This window comes from Dendrobates tinctorius, unplaced genomic scaffold, assembly GCF_039654945.1.
Source record: "Dendrobates tinctorius isolate UK_male_01 unplaced genomic scaffold, ASM3965494v1 ptg000174l, whole genome shotgun sequence".
In the NCBI taxonomy this organism is placed as follows: domain Eukaryota; kingdom Metazoa; phylum Chordata; class Amphibia; order Anura; family Dendrobatidae; genus Dendrobates; species Dendrobates tinctorius.
The window spans coordinates 12558389-12581644 of NW_027361841.1; the positions used below are offsets into that span (position 1 = coordinate 12558389).

The window sequence follows — 23256 nt, forward strand, 5'->3', positions numbered from 1 at the left end:
ACTGCCCCTTGTTTTTTAAACTCTTCTTACAACCCTTTTGGTTCGCAAATCCACAGCCTTGTAGTGTTGTCGTTACGGTTTATTACGATTGTTTTTTTTCTCTCATTCTTTCTTTTACTATTTCTAGAAAATAGTTACCCTTTTTTCCTTTCCTGTTATATTACTGAAATTTTCTAAATAAGGAATATATACAAAACAAACCTTCATGGAAGGGCTTTTTTAATGTATGGCACATTGCCAGTTCTTTTGAAATACCTCTTTGTTTCCATGGTAGTATTTTTACATCTCATGTTGTAATAGAAATGTCAATTCTGGATAAACATTATTGATTGACAGTAAATTATTAATGAGATGCCTTTAAGACTGAGCTAACACCTCACTGACCAGTGTGTGTCTACCCTTTGCCATAACGTAACCAAATTAACCCTGTTCATCATAGGAATCATGGATCATAATTATTTTAAACAACTATATGAGATATTTATATTTTCAGCATTAAACAAGAACTTTATAAAATGTTTAAATAGTTGGGTGCTCCTTATGGAGGTTCTTTTAGAGGCCAAGGTCTTATTGAATCTTTATTTTGATGCCTTGATAAGTGTCATTTGAGAGTACAAAATGAATCATTTTAATATCTTTTAGACAATGGATATATTGTAATTTTTTGTTATTTTTTCCATGAATTTGTGTTTTAACCCCTTAACTAGCTTGGATGTATAGATACAGTGAGGAAAATATGTATTTCATACACTGATGATTTTGCAAGCTTTCCGACCTAGAAAGAATGGAGAGGTCTGTAATTTTTATCATGGGTACACTTCAACTGTGAGAAACAGAATCTTAAAAAAAGTCCAGAAAATCTCATAGTGTGATTTTTACATAATTAATAAGCATTTTGTTGCATTAAATATGCATTTGATACAATAGAAAAACGGAACTTAACATTTGGTACAGAAACATTTGTTTGCAGTTACAGAGGTCAGATGTTTTCCTGTAGCTCTTGACCAAGTTTGCACACACTGCAGCATGGATTTTGGCTCACTCCTCCATACAGATCTTCTCCAGATCTTTTAGGTTTTGGGGCTGTCTGTGGCAACATTCAGTTTCTGCTCCCTCCAAAGATTTTTCTATTGGGTTCAGGTCTGGAGACTGGCTGGGCCATTCCAGGACCTTGAAATGCTTCTTACGGAGTCACTCCTTAGTTGCCCTGGCTGTGTGTTTTGGGTCATTGTCATGCTGGAAGACCCAGTCACAATACATCCTTCAATGGTCTTACTGAGGGAAAGAGGTTATTTGGTTAATTTCCTGTGATGCATGACCCAACTCCATCCATCCTCACTTCAATACATTGCAGTAGTCCTGTCTATTTTGCAGAAAAGCATCCAAAAGTATGACGTTTCCCTCTCTATGCTGCATGGTTGAGACAGTAGTCTTGGGGTTGTACTCATCCTTCTTCCTCCAAACACGGCGATTGGAGTTGATGCCAAAAAGTTCTATTTTGGCCTCATCTGACCACATGACCTCTTTCCATGCCTCCTCATGATCACCCAGATGGCCATTGATGAACATCAAATGGGCCTCGACATGTTCTTGTGTGAGCAGTTGGATCTTGCATGCCATGCAGAATTTTAATCCATGACAGCATAGTGTGTTACTAATGGTAATGTTTGACTGTGGTACCAACTCTCTTTAGGTCATTGACCAGGTCCTCACATGTAGTTCTGGGCAGATTCCTGACCTTTCTCAGAATCACCCGTACACTCAAGGTGAAAGCCCCAGACCAAGGAACATTGTTCTTCCATTTTCTAATAAATATGCAAACAGTTGTTGCCTTCTCACCAAGCTGCTTGCCTATTGTCCTTTACCCCATTCCAGCCTTGTGCAGGTCTACAATTTTGTCCATGGTGTCTTTACACAGCTCTTTGATCTTGACCATGGTGGCAATGTTGGAGTGTAGTTGAGCGTGTGGACAGGTGTCTTTCATGCAGGTTACAAGTTCAAACAAGTGAAATTAATAAAGTTAATGAGTGCAGAGTAGGACGGTTTCTTAAACAAAAACTTACAGGTCTGTGAGAGTCAGAATTCTTGCTGGTTGGTAGGTGATCAAATACTTATTTCATGCAATAAAATTCAATTTAATTATTTAAACATCATACAATGTGAATTTATGCTTTTTATTTTAAGATTTTGTCTCTCACAATTGAAATGTATCTACGATAATAATTACAGACCTCTCCATTCTTTGTAGGTGGGAAAACTTGCAAAATAGTCAATGTATGAAATAGTTCTTTCCCCACTGTACATTCAAAGTTGTCTCCCTGCATTTGATGCCGGCTCTGGCGCTGAACCCTCATTTTTCCCTGCAAGCGACAGTTGATCTGATCAGCTGTTGTGCCTCTAAAAGGGACATTAGCAAGTTAAATACCACTGTCAATCTCTAACAGCAGCATTTAACACGTGCCGTGCGGAAGTGCATCATAAGACCTGTCCATCAGTGACCCTGTCACGTGATCGCGGGGCACCAATGAATTGCCATTGTTAATCTACTATGAACGCCAGCCCGAGGCAACATTGCAATAAAATGCAATAGCAGATTAACCAAACATTGTATCCACACCAAAATGGTATCAATAAAAATGTCATCTCAGGGCACAAAAAATAAGCCCTCACCCAGCCCCAGATCCATGAAGATGCTATGGGTCTCAGAAAACGGCAACATTTTTTTTTCTTACAAATTGTGGATATTTTTTCATCACTTCAGTAAAAAAAAAGCTGTACCTGTTTGTTTTCTGCGTACTCGTACTTTCCTGGAGAATCATATTGCCAGGTCAGTTTTAGCATTTTGAGAGCATCACAAATAAAATTTCACTGCACTTGGCATTTTTTTACCATTTTCCAGTACAATATATAGTTGAATCAATGGTGCCATTCAAAAGTTCCGCAACAAACAAGCCCTCATACGGCTACATTGACCAAAAAATGAAAAAAAGTTATGGCGCTGGGAAGAAGGGGAGCAAAAAACAAAAGTGCAAAAATGGAAAATCGCAAAGTGGTGAATGAATAGGTTAAAGAACAGGATGTTGTAGAAAATCAGGTCAAGGTGCACTTTGCATCAAATGTGTAATCATGGAACAATAACATATGCTTTCCATTATGATGTCGGTGCCACAGTTAAGATGCTATAAGGGAGATGACAGTCACTAACATTGTCTCCATCTCTGTTTTAGAATAAATAATCATTCAATTTTATTAAGAAAAAACTAATGTAAAGGTTAATTTATATTTAATGGCATCTCAAATAATGAAAAAATAAAGGCTAATTTGTATTAAACGTCACCTCATATATGTTAATTACATATTATAATTGACATTTCTGAGTTGATTTGAAGTATGTTACTTTTATAAATTGTGTCTTTTAGGCTATGGGGATATAGAGGTACTATGGATTGGTTTATATGCGGCTCAAATGATTACATCAGAGCAAAACAATTATATTTAATTGATCTTAAAAATGTATTTATTTGATCATATATTGTTTCTAATAGTTATTTTTTTTTTGCTTTAGATTTATTTGAAAAATAAAAATTTGTACACGGTTGAGTCCAATAATGCACGTCAGCTGGTGGAAAGCGCTGCAAACAATATAGAAAAACTTCTAAGAAATCGGTCTAAAGCACTTGTGGTGAGTCGCTTGTAAATATGTTGCTTTTTACTGCAGACTTGACAGCATTATAGAATATGGACACCTTCAGGGGCATTTTTCTTACTTAAATGCATGTATTTTGGGAAAAAGATTTGTTGCAATTTGGTGTTATTAAGCATTTTAGCACGCTTTTCGTTTCCCTGCCCATATTTGGTTCAGAATTAATTGACTGACAATCTGTCAGGAGTTTATGTATGTGTCTTTGTCTGAGCTCCTCTCAGCTGATTTATGACCATATTAAAGTTCAGCTAAACCTTGATGTGGTCTATAAATCAGCACATTGGAGTTCAGAAAAAGACATAAAAGAGTTAAAAACTTCCCGTTAGAACAAGCACATCTGCAGATTTTTCAGTCAACTTTCTGCAGCCAAGAAGCCAAATTGAGCAAAATTTTTCTTGAAACCCAACAGATTATTTGAAGACTCAAATGCATTTAGATTATAAAAACTTGTCACCCAAAGATATTCATATCCTATTATCACACTTGAATAAGAAAAAAATATTTTTTTTCATACTGAGGTAACTTTTATCCATATAATAGTTTTCCATTTTACAGGGGTATTCTGGCTTTTCTCACCTCCACACCGTAATCAGGGTTGGTAAAGTCACATTTACTGATTCCTGCAGAGAAGGTTAGAATAGGACATGTGCAGGATACATGCCGATATTACGGCAGGTATCAGTAGAGATAGCCCTGGTGACCTCCCGATATAAAACTTGGCAATTTTAAAACTTCCTTCTTATTTTTTCCTTATTTATGTTCATTTTAAATGTCTCATGATAAATATTTTTCATGAATGGTATATAGTAGCTGATTCATTGAACTGTGTATGCTCATGCTAGTGCACATTTCTTTATATTCCATGGATTGTCCTACTTAATACCATACATTATACCTCAGTGGAATAGGTGATAAAGGTATAATCGCTGACGGATTCACCCCTCTTGCAACTATAGAACCAATTGAACAATATTTAATTTTATTTATAGATTTTTTTTATTTTACTTTACTTTAAAGGGGCCATCCACTAGTGGATAACCCTTTCTTAAATGCTGTTGTCTCCAAAATAATAATAAATGAAAAAACACATACTCACCTCTTGGATTGGTGCCATTTTAATGATGTTAGCACTGTGTCTTCCAGCACTCACATTACATTATTAGCCAAGCTCCATCAAACAAAATAATGGAGACTGCAATGTCAGATGACTACCAGGAGACTGTGTCAGCATTGATGGAATACAAGCAGAGTATGTGTTTTTTTTTATTTTATATGAGAAATTATAGCATTTAAGAAGAGCTTGGAAAATCTCTTAAATTTACATTTTCTGTCATATTAGTTCACTTTTGAAACTATTTATGTTACAATATGGTTAAGTTACAATGATCATCTCCTTAGAAAAACTTATGTTTTTGTAAGGAGACTTGAAAATGGTTTAGGTGCTTCCAGTGATTGAATATTTTATATACACATATTACTTTGAATGCCAAAAATTGTCATCTTTCCTATTGCAAACGCATTTTGTTATCCAAACATTTTAAGTAATAAGAATGAAATATTTAATCTTCATCATATTCAGCCTGACACGTTAGTCTGTTTATTTACTTACGGTATCATTAGTGTAAAGGTTTGTCTTGAATAAACTGGTGAATTGGTATAGGATGAAATTGTTCTTTTGATATCTACTGTACTTACTATGATTGTCATCCAAATTGTCCTGTATTTGAGTAAGGGCCCCGTCACACATAGCGATCTCGCTAGCGAGATCGCTGCTAAGTCACAAGTTTTGTGACACAACAGCTATCTCACCAGCGAGATCGCTGTGTGTGACAGCGATCAGCGACCGGCCCCTCTGCCGGTATCGCTGATCGCTCTGGGAAACCTCTGGACATTTCTTTGATCGCTGGTCTCCTGCTGGCCAGCACGCAACGCTGCGTGTGACAGGCGGGAGACCAGCAATCAGCTGGTAACTAACGTACACATCGGGTATCTGAGGGATGTGCGTCTCTTAGAAACCCGATGTGTACCTTAGTTACCAGCGTGCTGATGCAGGGATCTGGTAACTAAGGTACACATTGGGTTTCTAAGTGACGCACATCCTTAGAAACCCGATGTGTACCTTAGTTACCAGCTCCCTGCATCAGCGCGCTGGTAACTAAAGTACACAGCGATGCCACGCGCTCGGCGTCGCTGGTGCTGATCGCTGGTCAAGCTGTCTGTTTGACAGCTCACCAGCGATCATGTAGCGACTCACCAGCGATCCTGACACGTTGATATCATTGTCGGGATCGCTAATGAGTCGCTATGTGTGACGGGGCCCTAAGCATTACTTTCACTGGAGTTCGTCCATTATCAGCAGTTATAAGGTGTTACGTGGTGGCAGACACACCTATGCCTTGGTCTGGGAGGGGCCCCAAGGACTATTCATGCACATAAGACATCAGCATTATAAATGTCACATAGCAGAAGTGGGTGTTTATTAAATTTTACATTTTGGTCTAGTAACAAACTATGTGAATACTTTTCTGCCCACTGATGATAAAAGTATTCTCTTATTGGCTAACCAGAAAATATGTTTTCAAGCTATAAGAGCACAGAGGCTCCTTCTTCAGGCAATTACAAATAGATTAATAAGAAAAAAGCACAACATTTATGGGATACTACAGTAGCACATATGTTCATGAGGTGGAAGGGGTGATGCCTCCTAAAGATAAGCCAAAGAAATCAAATTAGACATTTTCTTACAAATGGAGAGGCAGTGGGAATGATGTTCTTAGTTATCTGGAGTCCGTCTGATGGAGGTGTGTATTGTATCCATATAGTGAGTCATAAATCCAGGTGTTAAATTGAGTCCTAGTGTTTAAAGAATTGCATATCTTCAATAGTTTGAATTCACAAATTTTTCTTTCTCTGTCATTTTTAAAATGACCTTCAAGTATTAAGAATTTTAAATCTGTCATACTGTGCCCAGGTCCAGAGAAATGTTTTCCCATAGGCGTGTCCATTTTATTCCTGATTGTGTGTCTGTGTAGATTCATCCTAGTTTGATAACCAAAGACACCATAAGGAGTACAAAGTCCAAAGAATATAAAATATATATAATTTTATTAGACATAATTGTCACAAACATGAATACATACAAAAGGATCAGGTAATGAAGGCAAGGTCACAGATTAAATGCCATGTAAAAAATGCCAAAGTGCATTATACCACCATGGGAATAGATTATAAAAGTACTGGCCAGTATATGTACTAAATCCCCCACTGTTGGAACCGGCCAAAATACAATTAAATACACATCATAGGCACCGGCACCTTGAAAAAGAGCAGCAAAACGCGCGTCAGTGGCGTGGGGCTTTGGTCTTGATTCATATCGCTTATGGGTAAGCACTTGGGGCATTTATTTATGATGTATATTTAATTGTATTTTGGCCGGTTCCAACAGTGGGGGATTTAGTACATATACTGGCCAGTACTTTTATAATCTATTGCCATGGTGGTATAATGCACTTTGGCATTTTTTACATGGTATTTAATCTGTGACCTTGCCTTCATTACCTGATCCTTTTGTATGTATTCATGTTTGTGACAATTATGTCTAATAAAATTATATATTTTATATTCTTTGGACTTTGTACTCCTTATGGTGTCTTTGGTTATCAAATTCTAATGTGGAGTGTCCTGTGGAAGCCCTCTATTACCTATCACTGATATGGGTCGAGGGGGTGTTCTATCATACATTGTGCTTTGGATGGTTTGTTATCATCCTAGTTTGTAGTTTTTGCATGGTTTTCCCAATATAGATACTTCCAGGGCACCTCGTACATTGTATCATGTACACCACGTTGGAGGATGTACATGAAAAATAACCAATGACCTTATAGTCCTGATTTGTGTTTGGTACGCAAACTATATTTGTTGCTAACATGTGGGTACAAGTTTTGCATTTTTTATTGTTACATGGGAATGTGCCAGTCACTGATGGTGATGAGAGGACAATTCTGACAAGGCGATTCCTTACGTTAGAGGGCTGTTTATAGGAGAGAAGTGGTAGTTCTGGGAATATGTCTTTCATTTCATGGTCTCTGTGGAATATGGGTTGGAGATCAGCACCAATTTTCCTTAGGATGCTCATGTGGGGGTTGTGTGTGACCACAAGAGGTATCCTCTTGTTGTCCTCTCTCAGTTTGTAATCCAGGAGGTTGCTTCTTGGGATCCTTGTAGCCCTGTGGATCTGTTCATCTATTACCAGTTGATGATACCCTTGCTGCAGGAATGTATTCCTCAGTGATAGCAGCTGTAGTTCCCTGTCTTTACTGTCTGAACAGATCAGAATATACCTCAGAGCTTGACTATAGATGATGAATTTTTTTTGTGTCTTGGATGAAAGCTGTTCCATCTAAGATATGCCAGACGTCCTGTGGGCTTATGGTAAATTGATGTTTGTATGGTGTTGTCCTTGATGTATATGGTCATATTTAAATAATGTATTTGGGTCTTTGAAAAGTTGAGGGTGAGCTTGATGGTTGGGTGGTACTTGTTGAAGTTATTGTGGAAGGTAAGCAGATCATCTTTTGAACCTGTCCAGATTATTAGCAGATCATCAATGTAGCTGAAGTATGCGAGAGGTTTAACAGATCAAGATGACAAAAATTCCTTCTCCAGTTTCTCCATTAATAAGTTTGCATATTGTGTGGACATTTTGTTCCCCATGGTGCTGCCAATACACTGTCAGTATAAATTGTAACTCTACATCCATGGTGGCTAGTATCGTGTCCTCTGGAAGTGGGCCCAGCGCTGACAATTTGCAAAGAATATCTGTGGTGTCCTGAATATTGCTGGGTGTGCGCCTCACCAAGGGTTTCAGAATGTTCTACACCCAGCCCGAGAGTCTCAGTTAATGTCCCAATACCAGAGATGATGGGACTCCAGGGGTGGTTACCTTCTTTATGTATTTTAGACACCGTGTAGAAGGTAGCTGTTCGGAGATTGTTTGGTATTAGTTCCAGCAGTGAGGATGAAGTAGAATCAAATCCATTGATGATAAGTGTCAGTTCCTCTGTGTATTTTTTGATGGGATCTTCCTGAAGTGGAGTGTAGTATTTTATATCCTAGAGTTGTCTGTTTGCTTCCTTGATGTAATCTGTCATGTTCATGATGACTACAGCTCCTCCTTTGTCTGCTGGTTTGATGATGATATTGCTGTTGGCTTTTAAGGATTGTATGGCTTTTCTTTCCTCCATACTAATATTGTGTGGCACTTTATGGTGTCTGTCCAAAATGTCACATTTAACTTTTTTTACGGAAACAGTCTATGTAGTGATCCAGAGTATGGTTGTGTCTAGTAACAACACATTATCTTATTAAACTATCATAATGTGGTACTTTTAAAACGGAGACCAATGCTGATGAAAAAAGATTTTCATGATTTAAAGTTTAGATCTTGCTTGTTTCTTTCTTCGTGTATTAACATTTACTATCACACTATATGACTGCAGAGCTTTCCTTCAATGATACAAAGGTCTAATTCTGTTCCATTGAATTCCATGGGATTACATTACTTAACCAAGGTTACCAGGACAGTCCGGTGACCCTAATGTTATGTTGTACTAAGCATTCCAGAATCAGGTTACATAAAACTGTTTATTTATATATATATATATATATATATATATATATATACTGTGTGTGTGTGTATATGTGTGTATATATATATATATGTATCTCTATCTCTAATATATAAAGCTCAAGTGTGTGTATGTATGTCCGGGATTGGCATCCGCACCGTCGCAGCTACAGCCACAAAATTTGGCACAGTCACACGTCTGGACCCCGAGAGTGTCCTAAGCTATGTTGTGAGGCGAAATTTTAACCCCGCACGTTCCAATTCACCAAACGATTTTGCCCCTATCTACATAATGGGGAAAAAGTGTGTGTGTATCAAGCCCCGCCCCTCATTATGATGTCATAATGGTTGCCATGGCGACGCTGATGTCATCATAGGTTGCAAGCCTCACCACTCATTATGATGTCATAATGGTTGACTATGGGATGGAGGATGTGTGATGGGTATATGGGCACTGGACTATGGGATGGAGGATATGTATGATGGGTATATGGGCACGGGACTATGGGATGGAGGATGTGTGATGGGTATATGGGCACTGGTCTATGGGATGGAGGATATGTATGACGGGTATATGGGCATGGGACTATGGGATGGCGAATATGTATGATGGGTATATGGGCATGGGACTATGAGATGAAGGAAGTGTGATGGGTATATGGTCACTCGACTATGGGATGGCAAATATGTATGATGGGTATATGGGCATGGGACTATGGGATGGAGAATATGTATGATGGGTATATGGGCACTCGACTATGGGATCGTGGATATGTATGATGGGTATATGGGCTGGGACTATGGGATGGAGGATAAATATAATTTGTTATAACTAACCACCGTTAGTTACTATGCCCGGGCAACGCCGGGCTCTTCAGCTAGTATATATATATATATATATATACCCTACCGTTCAACAGTTTGGGGTCACCCAGACAATTTTGTGTTTTCCATAAAAACTCATACTTTTATAAAACAAATCGGTTTCCAAATGAATTTAAAATCTAGTCCAAACATTGATAAGGTTCAAAAAAAGATTTTTATATGAAATAATAATTTTCTCGTTCAAACATTGCTTTCATCAACGAATGCTCCCTTTGCAGCAATTACAGCATTGCAGACATTTGGCATTCTAGCAGTTAATTTGCTGAGGTAATCTGGAGAAATTTCACCCCATGCTTCCAGAAGCCCCTCCCAAGTTGGTTTGGCTTGATCAGTACTTTTTGCGTACCATACGGTCAAGCTGGTCCCACAACAGCTCAATGGTGTTGAGATCTGGTGACTGCGCTGGCCACTCCATTACAGATAGAATACCAACTGCCTGCTTACTCCCTAAATATTTCTTGCATAATTTGGAGGTGTGCTTTGGGTCATTGTCCTGTTGTAGGATGAAATTGGTTCCAATCAAGCGCTGTCCACAGGGTATGGCACGGCTTTGCAAAATGGAGTGATAGCATTCCTTAGTCAAAATCCCTTTTACCTTGTACAAATCTCCCACTTTACCAGCACCAAAGCAACCCCAGACCATCACATTACCTCCACCATGCTTGACAGATGGCATCAGGCACTCTTCCAGCATCTTTTCAGCCATTCTGCGTCTCACAAATGTTCTTCGGTGTGATCCAAACACGTCAAACTTGGATTCTTCTGTCCATAACACTTTTTACCAATCTTCCTTTGTCCAATGATTTTGTTCTTTTTCCCATATTAATCTTTTCCTTTTATTATCCAGTCTCAGATATCGCTTTTTCTTTGCCACTCTGCCCTGAAGGGCCAGCATTCCGGAGTTGCCGCTTCACTGTAGACGTTGACACTGGTGTTTTTGAGTGTACTATTTAATGAAGCTGCCAGTTGAGGACCTATGAGGAGTCGATTTCTCAAACTACAGACTCTAATGTACTTGTCTTGTTGCTCAGTTGTGCAGCTGGGCCTCCCACTTTTCTTTCTACTCTGGTTAGAGCCTGTTTGTGCTCTCCTCTGAAGGGAGTAGCACACACCAGTGTAGGAAATCTTCAGTTTCTTAGCAATCTCTCGCATGGAATAGCCTTAATTTCTAAGAACGAGAATAGACTGTCGAGTTTCACATGAAAGTTATTTTTTTCTGGCCATTTTGAGAGTTTAATGGAACCAACAAATGTAATGCTCCAGATTCTCAACTAGCTCAAAGGAAGGTCAGGTTTATAGCTTCTCTAATCGGCCAAACTGTTTTCATCCATGCTAACATACTTGCACAAGGGTTTTCAAGGGTATTCTAACCATCCATTAGCCTTCTTACACAGTTAGCAAACACAAAGTACCATAAGAACACTGGAGTAATGGTTGTTGGAAATGGGCCTCTATACATCTATGAAGATATTGCATTACAAACCAGACATTTGCAGCTAGGATAGTCATTTACCACGTTAACAATGTATAGAGTGTATTTCTGAATCATTTAATGTTAGCTTCATTGGAAAAAACTGTTTTTCTTTCAAAAATAAGGGCATTTCTATGTGTGTATGTGTGTGTGTGTGTGTGTGTGTATGTGTGTATATATATATATATATATATATATATATATATATATATATATATATATGTATATTTCTTTGAGTGTGTTGCTTTGGTGTATTGAAAGCTAAATCATTAAATCATGCTAAATGCTTTGAATGTATTAGTGAAGTTAGCGGGGATAACTAAACCTGATATGCTCTCTGGTAGGATCAACGACTACATAAACTACTTATAGGGAACCTGTCAACAGGGTTGTGCACAGTAACCTACAGACACGGTCACATCAGCGCTATTATATCTGAGTATATAGATTGGTGTTGTAACCACGCCCCTGCCCTGGCTGACACTGGCTTTACATTGCGGCTGGCTGTCAGTCAGGGCTGAGGGTACGGTTACAGCAGCCTAACTTTGTATTCTGAGAGTGGTGACTGAACCAGCGCTGGCACCGCCCCCATGACTGAACACCAAATGCTGCAGGGGAGAATAAAGATCATTTTTTCATGGCTGCATGCGGCTGTGTGCAGGCACCAGACAGCATAATAACACTATTATACAGATTAACCCCATATCTGTAGTTAACAGCGTTATTTCTGGTGACAGGTTCCGTTTAAGAGGAGGAAACTTTTATGGGAGTGCTTCTTTAAATTCATTACCCACTGTGGCCTTCTGAAGTAAGGATAAGGAGAACAGGGGTTGAAGCCAAAATTAAATGATCTGGCCTTGGTAAGACAACCACTGAAATGACATTCATCACCTTGAATTTGTTGTTATACATGAAGAAAGAGAACACAGGTAAACCCAACTTAGGCTAGGTTCACATTTGTGCCACACTTCCTCCGGTCAGCTCCGCCTATGTCCACATACTTCTGCATGCGGCCTGTGTACCCTATCTTTAACATTGGGTACACAGGTCGTGCGGATGTATGTGGATGCCTCTGCATGCGTTGTTTCGATGATGTGGCGACCGCATCAAATTCCAACATGATGCGTTTGACATGGGTCGCTGCATCGTCAAAATGATGCACGCGGAGGCATCTGCATACATCCGCACAACCTGCATACCCATTGTTAAAGAGAGGGTACGCAGACCGCATGCAGAAGTATGCAGACGTAGGCGGAGCTGACCGTAGGCGGAGATGACCAGAGGAAGTCCGCAGCCCTCCGCAGCTCCTCCATACGCAAATGTGAACCTAGCCATATCCTTTCAGCATGCAATACACATCATTAATTGTTTGATTAATTAGATCCTTCAAAATGTCAAATCTGTCCCATCTAACATAGCTGAAATGACTTGGAACATTTTCCTTATCTATAAGTTAGAAGGAGGATTCACCAAAGCCCTCACAAGTGTATCCAAAAAAATGCTGCAGATAAATAAAGCTACTTACGATAATGGATATATTTTATATTGGATAGCGTAAAGCATCAAAAAATAAATTAATTTCAAGTTTTTCAATTTAGAAGACATAGCATGAGCATCAATTTAATAATGATGTATAAGCCATACAGACCCTTATATCCATAAAGCAATGAATAATTCATTTAGCTTTCTTTCGTTCCTTTTGTTCTGTCCACTTAGCTAGAATTGTTTGGAGGGTCAGTTCTGGAGCCTCCAAACAATCTGGTTACCAAAGCCTATGTAATCAGTGACTGTCTATATGGGTATATTGGAGAACTTTACATTCACATCGTATATACTGTATAAGCTATTCTAACCTGTTTATAAAACCCAGAACACCCATTTGGATTGTTTATGTTTTATCAGTACAGAGAAAATAAATTATATTTGCAGATTAGACCATCTAAAAATATGCAGGAACATGTTGCAAAATAAATGCATAAAAACTCTGCCCAGAATTAGACTGTCACCCTCGGAAACATGGCAGAAAGGAAGGATTTTATTTGATATATTATTTACATAATAGTTGAGAGTAGACTTGGTTTGTGTGTTTTGCGCATTCCATTCTGCCCATTATTTAGTATCTTCGGGGAAGAGCTGCGAATAGCGGTCGTAAACACAGCCAACGGGGCACACAATTCTTCCCGTTGCTGCCTTACTTGCAAAAAAGGTCATTTTCGCATCACTGGAATAATTATTTTAGTAATAATCATAATTAGATTTAATGAAGTATACAGGGCTCTTATTAACCCCTAAGGGGTACAAAACAATTTTACTTTGCATGCAAGTCACAAATGGTCATTGTATAACCCATACTGTTGAAAACCCATTCACATTTGGAATTAAATATGTTGTGAAGTCATCGGGGATGCTATCATTCATAAACTGTGCTCTTTTGGGTTGCAGCATTAACATACAGAGCTGTACAGTCCTATTAGATTCAGTAGCTGGAAAATGTGCTATTTCACATTACTGCTAACAGGCTTCAAACCTGATGCAAAAGAAGGTCAGCGGTGGCTTAACAACTCTTTCCCTCTTACAAGTCACATTCTCTCATTTGAAGAAAAAAAAAGAAGAAAACAAACAGATAGAATCTGGCTCTGAGCCAATTTTCCCTCCGACTCTCACCCATGGTCTGTTGTACATTGGTCGTACTAAATTTACTACATGACTCACAATGTACTTTGTTAATGAAGCATTAATGCAGAAAATCCATCACAAGTTTCTGGAATTACCACCTGCTTTCATAGTACATTAGGCTTCTCGAATGCCAACGGACCCACAGAAGCGGCACTCCGGCAACAGAGTGGTGCTCCAGTACAATGCCTGTCTCAAGCATCCCGAGCAGAGGGAAGGGTTGTCAGACTTAATGACATTCGGTTTGTTTTTTTGCAAAAAGGGTAGCGGTCAGTCTATTTTTTAATTTGCTTGGAAAAATATTAAAATATAACACAACATTAAATTAGCATACACCAAATCTCTTCTTAGTCTTCCAACACGTTAACATTTAACAATCTGGAATGAGCAATAAAGCATAATTGAAGCACATTCTGTAATCCACGAGGTTGAATACAAAACAGAAGAAGGAAGGTTAAACAAAATTCTTACTTTTCTCCCCTTTCATTTTTCTCCAAAAACCCAATAAGGATGTAAACCATCACACGTTTCTAAAACAATGGTGCCATATTTCCTCATACATCTCCAACTAGTCTTTCTCTTTTCTAACAATATACAGTGATGATCACATAAAAATGCAGCACTCACTGGGTGGTATTTCTCTACTGATCCATTTTTTTCAAGATGGATTTTTTTAACATAGAAGATCATTTTTCACAACTCTACTCTTGCGCTCATATATTTTCCAGATTTCGGTGATGCTTCTAAGATGAGAAGCTATACAGTTCTATGTTGGTGTTTTTCATACAACTGCATTTCTTTATTGATACATGTGGGGTTTAAACAGATGGTTAAAAGAGTTGTCCACTACTCAGACAACCCCTTTTCACTTGCTATATTCCTCCCTATCATGCCAACACTGTTCCAGCAATGTTGGCACCTGGTCCCCAGAGCTTGCGTGACACTATTGTGCCACAAGAGCCTTGCAGCCAAGCAGTGACGGCACTACTCTCACTTCCTTCTGACAAGACAAAACTAACACCCAGAGGAAGTGAGAGCTGCTTCTGTCTGATTTTCTCCAATTGTCAGTTATGCCTTAAGGAAATGAGAGTGAAGCAGCAACTGATTGGCTGCAGGGCTGGCGTGGCATAATAACTTCACATGAGCCCAGAGAGACCAGGCACCGACTTCGCTGGAAAGGCGCCAGCACCGGAAGTAAGTATAGGCTGTTATTTTATACAGGGGAATCTAGCAATTGAAAAGTAGTTGTGAGTACCAGACAACCTCTTTAACCTTGTTTGTCACCCTGAATCTGGGATGCTTCACTTCTTTGCAATCACGTAAGAGAAACAGATCATCTGTCTCACAAAACCCACTTAAAATTATTAATTTTTGTAATATACTTCATTACCTTATTTTCCTTGCTTCTCTCCCAAACACTGTGATGCAGTGCTATTTCATTTCCTGTTGAAAGTCCTTTAAAAGCTGCTTTCAACTGCTGCTCAGCAAGATTCATATAGTCTATTCAAACAGGCTGAACTTTCCTTTAAGAGCCCCTCTCCTCAATACCAAGAGAGGAACTGCCCTATTCACAGACTGAATACAGGGTACAGATCTTGCTGAGCAACAATTGAAAATAAACTTATAAATGGGTTCGGATGAAGCATTGAAACAGCACTTCCGCATAGTATCTGGGAGCGAATAAAGCAACAGAAGTTCATGAAATATATTACAAAAATTCATAAGATTGCAAAGGCTGACAAATAATGATATAAATAGAGTTTAGCTACTCTTTGCAGCAAATATGTCAGTAGGTTTTTCTATGTAATCTGAGAGCAGCATGATGAAGGGTTTGAAAGCTTGATTCCAGCGATGTATCATATACTAGTTGCTGTTTCAATAAAATCAGTGTTTTATCAGCAGCAGAATGTCACTACAGGACTAGGTGTCTCTAGTCCACTGTTCTGTGTAAACCAACTGCCACTATTAATGAGCAGGTTTCTGTTGATGTATAGTGTAGACAGAAAGCTGCCAATCAGTGTTATGGGCTAGGTTATAAGAGGCTCAGCATTCTGAGCACTGCTTGATCTGCAGCAGAGAAAATTTTGATTGTATCAAAATCACTGTATGCAGACCAGCAAGTGACCCATTACTGGAATCAGCATCACAGCCCCTACCTCATACTGTTTTCAGATTATATAGCAAAACCTGGAGACAGATTTCCTTCGAGTACATCTTTTAACCTTAAGTCATCATTCTTTTCACTTTATCATTCTACTAAATGTAATGTTTCTTACTCCACCTGTGTATGAGAACCAAACTACAGTTTTGTATTAACCATGCTGAATTACTACAATAATAGTACTCTACCTAATATTCAAGGGACTCACTGTTCAAAGACGCTATTGTGACAAAGGGAAATGGGCATGTCTGATTTTACTGCTTTTTCTATTAGTAAGTAGAGCAAAAACAAGGCCCAGTTTGCTATAGATTTCTCAATTTCTATCATATTATTTCTATAATAAAATTTAATGAATTTTGGTGCTCTCACCATTTTTGCCAAGTCCAACAAAGCAGACAGGACTGGGGGCGGGGTGGGGGCGTGGTGACCATCACCAGCCAAATTCATGATGTATGGTGGCATTCATTACACCACAAATCTTACTCCAGTAGGGACTGGAGTAAAATTTGCACACAGAGCAGCTACATGTTACTTCGCAACTTGCCTGATTTTTTTACCTCCTTCACGATCTTTACATCAAAGGTGTTGTCCCTGCCTTTGATATGTGCTAGCAAGCTGAGTCAACATCTTTCCTGGTACATGATGGCTGATTTAATCAGCTATCATGTGCCTCTACCAGCCATGGGTGGGGTGGAGTGGCGCTCTTCCATGATTTAACATGCGCCAGCTGTAAGCACGCCTTTCATCCTGCTCATTGGCGCTCCTGTCTCGTTATTGTGGTGCTCTGCTGAGTTGTTATGACAGCCCAGAGCCTGCTTATAACTCCGTTGCTTGTCCTTTCAAACCATCTATGAATACTGGTGCATACCAGGCCTCCATTCTCAGGGCAGAGAACGGTGAATTCTAACAGTACACAGTGCATGCGCCTTTAAGATCCAAAAGTCAGAAGTCACATGGAATGACTGCTGACTTTTCATTTTAGACAGGACAACCCCTTTAAAGGGAACCTGTCAGCAGAATTGTGCACAGTAACTTACAGATAGTGTCAGGTCTGTGCCATTATACTGATTAAAATGATACCTTGGTTGATGAATCCATCTTGTGGTTGTTGTTTAATCTTTATTCTCAGTTTTGAGGTGATGATATGCTCATGCACCGGGGCAGCCTCTTGGGGATCTTCAAGTGGTTCTCTGATTAGGTATTCATAATGTAGACTGGTGACAGCATGATAGCATCTATAATGTGTATTTAACCCCTTCACCCCCAAGGGTGGTTTGCACATTCATGACCGGGCCAATTTTTACAATTCTGACCACTGTACCTTTATGAGGTCATAACTCTGGAACGCTTCCATGGATCCCGGTGATTCTGACATTGTTTTCTCATGACATATTGTACTTCATGTTAGTGGTAAGATTTCATTCAAATAACTTGCGTTTATTTGTGAAAAAAACGGAAATTTGGCAACAATTTTGAAAATTTCGCAATTTTCCAAATTTGAATTTTTATGCCCTTAAATCACAGAGATACGGCACACAAAAAACTTGAAAACTAACATTTCCCACATGTTTACTTTACATCAGCACAATTTTGGAACCAAAATTTTTTTTTGTTAGGAAGTTATAAGGGTTAAAAGTTGACCAGCGATTTCTCATTTTTACAACACCATTTTATTTTTAGGACCACATCACATTTGAAGCCACTTTGAGGGGTCTATAGGATAGAAAATACCCAAAAGTGACACAATTCTAAAAACTGCACCCCTTAGCGTGCTCAAAACCACATTCAAGAAGTTTATTAACCCTTTAGGTGCGTCACAGGAATTTTTTTGAATATTTAAAAAAAAATGAACATATAACTTTTTTTCACAAAAAAAATACTTCAGGTTTAATTTTTTTTATTTTACCAAGGGTAACAGGAGAAATTGGACTGCAAAAGTTATTGTGCAATTTGTCCTGAGTACGCTGATACCTGATTTGTGGGGGGGAACGACTGTTTCGGCGCATGGCAGAGCTCAGAATGGAAGGAGCGCCGTTTGACTTTTTCAATGCAAAATTGGCTGGAATTCAGATTGGACGCCATGTCACGTTTGGAGAGTCCCTGATGTACCTAAACAGTGGAAACCCCCTACAAGTGACCCCATTTTGGAAACTAGACCCTCCAAGGAACTTATCTAGATATGTGGTGAGAACTTTGAACCCACAAGGGCTTTACAGAAGTTTATAACGTACAGCCGTACAATTAAAAAATCATATTTTTTCCACAAAAATGATCTTTTCACCCCAATTTTTATTTTCCCAAGGGTAACAGGACCCTAAAAGTTATTGTGCAATTTGTCTTGAGTATGCTGATACCCCACATGTGGGGGTAAACCAATATTTCGGCGCATGGCAGAGCTCGGAAGGGAAGCAGCGCCATTTGACGTTTTTGGCTGGAATTGAGATCGGACATCATGTCGCGATTGGAAAACCCCTGATGTACCAAAACAGTGGAAACCCCCCACAAATGACACCATTTTGGAAACTAGACCCCCTAAGGAACTTATCTAGATGTGTGGTGAGAACTTTGAACCCCCAAGGGCTTCACAGAAGTTTATAACATAAAGCCGTACAATTAAAAAATCATATTTTTTCCACAAACATGATCTTTTCACCCTCAATTCTTATTTTTCCAAGGGTAACAGCACACTAAAAGTTATTGTGCAATTTGTCCTGAGTACGCTGATATCCCACATGTGGGGGTAAACCACTATTTGGGCGCATGGCAGAGCTCGGAAGGGAAGCAGCGCCATTTGACGTTTTTGGCTGGAATTGAGATCGGACACCATGTCGCGATTGGAAAACCCCTGATGTACCAAAACAGTGGAAACCCCCCACAAATGACACCGTTTTGTAAACTAGACCCACCAAGGAACTTATCTAGATGTGTGGTGAGCACTTTGAACCCCCCAGTGCTTCACAGAAGTTTATAACGCCCGGGCGTGAAAATAAAAAAATCGTATTTTTTCCACAAACATGATCAATTAGTGCCCAATTTTTTTATTTTCCCAAGGGTAACAGGAGAAATTGAACCCCAAAAGTTGTTGTCCAATTTGTCCTGAGTAAGCTGACACCCCATATGTGGGAGAAAACTACTGTATGGACACACGTCAGGGCTCGGAAGGGAAGTAGTGACGTTTTGGAATGCAGACATTGATGGAATGGTCTGCGGGTGTCATGTTGCTTTTGGAGAGCCCCTAATGTACCTAAACAGTGGAAACCCCCACAAATGACCCCATTTTGAAAACTAGACCCCCTAAGGAACTTATCTAGATGTGAGGTGAGCACTTTGAACCCTCAAGGGCTTCACAGAAGTTTATAATGCCAGGGCATGAAAATAAAAAAATCGTATTTTTTCCACAACATGATCAATTACTCCCCAATTTTTTTTATTTTCCCAAGGGTAACAGGAGAAATTGAACCCCAAAAGTTGTTGTCCAATTTGTCCTGAGTACGCTGACATCCCACATGTGGGAGAAAACTACTGTATGGGGACACGTCGGGGCTCGGAAGGGAAGTAATGACGTTTTGGAATGCAGACTTTGATGGAATGGTCTGCGGGTGTCATGTTGCCTTTGGAGAGCCCCTAATGTTCCTAAACAGTGGAAACACCCACAAATGACCCCATTTTGGAAACGAGAACCCCTAAGGAACTTATCTAGATGTGTGGTGAGCACTTTGAACCCCCAAGTGCTTCACAGAAGTTTATAATGCCCGGGCATGAAAATAAAAAAATCATTTTTTTCCACAAAAATGATATTTTAGCCCCCAATTTTTTATTTTCCTAAGGGTAACAGGAGAAATTGGACCCCAAAAATTGTTTTGCAATTTGTCCTGAGTAGGCTGATACCCTACATGTGGGGGTAAAACACTGTTTGGGCGCATGGCAGAGCTTGGAAGGGAAGGAGCACCATATGACTTTTTCAACTCAGAATTGGGTGGAATTGAGATCAGACACAATGTTGCATTTGGAGAGCCCCTGATGTGCCCAAACAGTGGAAACCCCCAATTCTAACTCCAACCCGAACCCCAACACACCCCTAACCCTAATCTCAGCCCTAACCCTATCCCTAACCCAAGCCCTAACCCTAGCCCTAACCCTAATGGAAAAATGGAAATAAATACATTTTTTTAATTTTATTATTTTTCCCTAACTAAGGGGGTGATAACGGGGGGTTTGATTTACTATTTATGGCGGTTTTTATTTTTGGCAGCTGTCGCACGCTGAAAGACGCTTTTTATTGTAAAAATAGTTTTTGCATCACCACATATTGAGAGCTATACTTTTTCCGTATTTTGACCCACCGAGTCATGTGAGGTCTTATTTTTTGCGGGACGAGTTGACGTTTTTATTGGTACCATTTTCGGGCACATTACATTTTTTGATCGCTTTTTATTCTGATTTTTGGGACGCAGAATGAACAAAAACCAGCGTTTCATGAATTTCTTTTGGGGGGTGCGTTTACACCGTTCCGCGTGCGGTAAAATTGATAAAGCGGTTTTATTCTTCGGGTCAGTATGGTTACAGCGATACCTCATTTAGGTCTTTTTTTATGTTTTGTCGGTTTTATGCAATGAAAACTATTTTATATAAAAAATAATTATTTTTGCATCGCTTTATTCTGCGAGCTATAACTTTTTTATTTTTTTGCTGATGATGCTGTGTCACGGCTCATTTTTTGCGGGACAAGATGACGTTTTCAGCGGTACCATGGATATTTATATGCGTCTTTTTGATCGCGCGTTATTACACTTTTTGTTTGGCGGTATAATAAATAATTATTTTTTGCTTTGTTTTTTATTTTTATTTTTTAAGGGGTTCACTAAAGGGGTTAAGTAATGGGACAGTTTTATAGGGCTGGTCGTTACAGACGCGGCGATACCTAATATGTGTACTTTTATTGTTTTGTTTTTTTTTTATTCTCAAAAAATGAATTTATTGGGGAATATTTTTTTTTTTTTACTAATTTGGCGATTTTTAAAAAATTATTTTTACACTTTTTTTATTTTTTTTTTACTTTATTGCATTGTCCCAGGTGGGACATCACTGTCCTGTGACAGATAATTGACTGAACAGGCGCCACCCCTATGACTGATTACCAAATGCTGGCAGAGGGAATAAAGATAATTTTCTCCCAACTTCATTCAGCTGTGTGTAGGTGCCCAGCAGTATCATAATGCTATTAACCAGCAGATTAACCCCATATCTGCAGGTTAACAGCGTTATTACTAGTGACAGGTTCCCTTTAATATACAACATTACAGCCATCATATTATATAGCACTGTGTACTTACAATTGCTCATTTTGTCTTTCTATCAAGCTGATTCTTCTCTTTTTTCATTAGTCCTATGAAATCTTGTCACAAAAAATTGACTAGCTGATTCCTTCAAAGCACCATGTAGAAACAGGAAATCTATTTTCCCTGTGTGAGTCATCACTGCAAAAATCCCTGGCAGGGGGAGGGGGAGCCGCTTGGACAGGAGGTGAAGAGGGGAATGATTCTTGCAGAGAAAAGAGAATTGGCTAGGTAGAAAGGCAAAATGAGCAATTGTAAGTACACAGTGCTATATAATATGATGACTGCAATATATTAAGAAGATAAAAACTTTGATGGGAGTGCTTTGAGGAGAATGTAGCATAAAATTTTACAATACAAACTGCATTCATTGCTAAATAATTTAAGGAACTCTTGGAGAGAGTAGCGGTATCTAAGCGCAATAAGTGTGATGTGATATAGGGAGAGGAACAAAGTTTGATATTGTGCTCACCTGAGGGGGTTGTGCTGCACAGGCCCAACACTGGACATGATTTTCAAAAGGACCAAGATCCCTTCTGCATCATGCAGCTCATCCGATAGCATAGCAGTGTGCTCTCCCAGCCCTAATGACACTCCAAGTGGATACAAGGGAACGTAGGTCTCTGATGGTGCTTCCGTTTGAGGAAGGACCCCAATGCAATAGGATATTATTCCATGTATTTTATTAACCATGAATATAACATATTAAAATTGTTTTTTTAATTAAAGGCAATTAAAAAGAGCTGTTAATAAAAAAAAAATTAATGTGCTGTAAACACGATCAATAAACCTACATTTAATTATATCCAATCACATTGGGATCCTTCCTCAAACGGAAACTCCATCAGAGACTTACCTACCCTTACATTGCTAAATAGAGCTATTAGATCTGTTAGTGAATTTACTTGGAATATCCAAGTCAGAATGACTGTATATCTTCAAATTTAAAATCATTGAGAATTACGTTTAATAGATGTGGGCTTATAAAATGCTCATATTAATACTATTATGGGGAAGGAATTATACGAACATACAGACACGGTTTTCCAAGCAAGTACAACAGCCTTTTCAGATTTAAGACTTATACCATGTTTAATAATGTATGAAGTTAATATTGGGAAATCTGGTGACAGATCCACTTGGAGGATTGATGGGCAAGCATACTAACCATACAATACTACGCAGGATACAGAAACACCCGGGTGAGGAATGGTTGCTGGGGTGGCAAACTCTTTATCTGCAACTGCTACACAATTGGCCATGTTTAATCTCTATAGACAAATCTGCTAGAAGATTAAAGCGTGTGCTTTAATTGAAAAAATACATACAGTGGGGCAAAAAAGTATTTAGTCAGTCAGCAATAGTGCAAGTTCCACCACTTAAAAAGATGAGAGGCGTCTG

The 23256-nt window shown here is 39.0% G+C and overlaps 1 protein-coding gene across 4 annotated transcripts in view; it reads left to right on the forward strand.

Moving 5' to 3' along the window:
* CACNA2D1 (calcium voltage-gated channel auxiliary subunit alpha2delta 1) overlaps positions 1-23256 on the forward strand; it is a 1206813-nt gene that overhangs the window by 270568 nt on the left and 912989 nt on the right. For all 4 annotated transcript variants that reach the window (XM_073551318.1, XM_073551320.1, XM_073551319.1 and 1 more), the window contains exon 3: positions 3566-3682. In XM_073551318.1, the coding sequence (XP_073407419.1) occupies positions 3566-3682 (117 nt within the window). The remainder of the gene's footprint in view (positions 1-3565; positions 3683-23256) is intronic.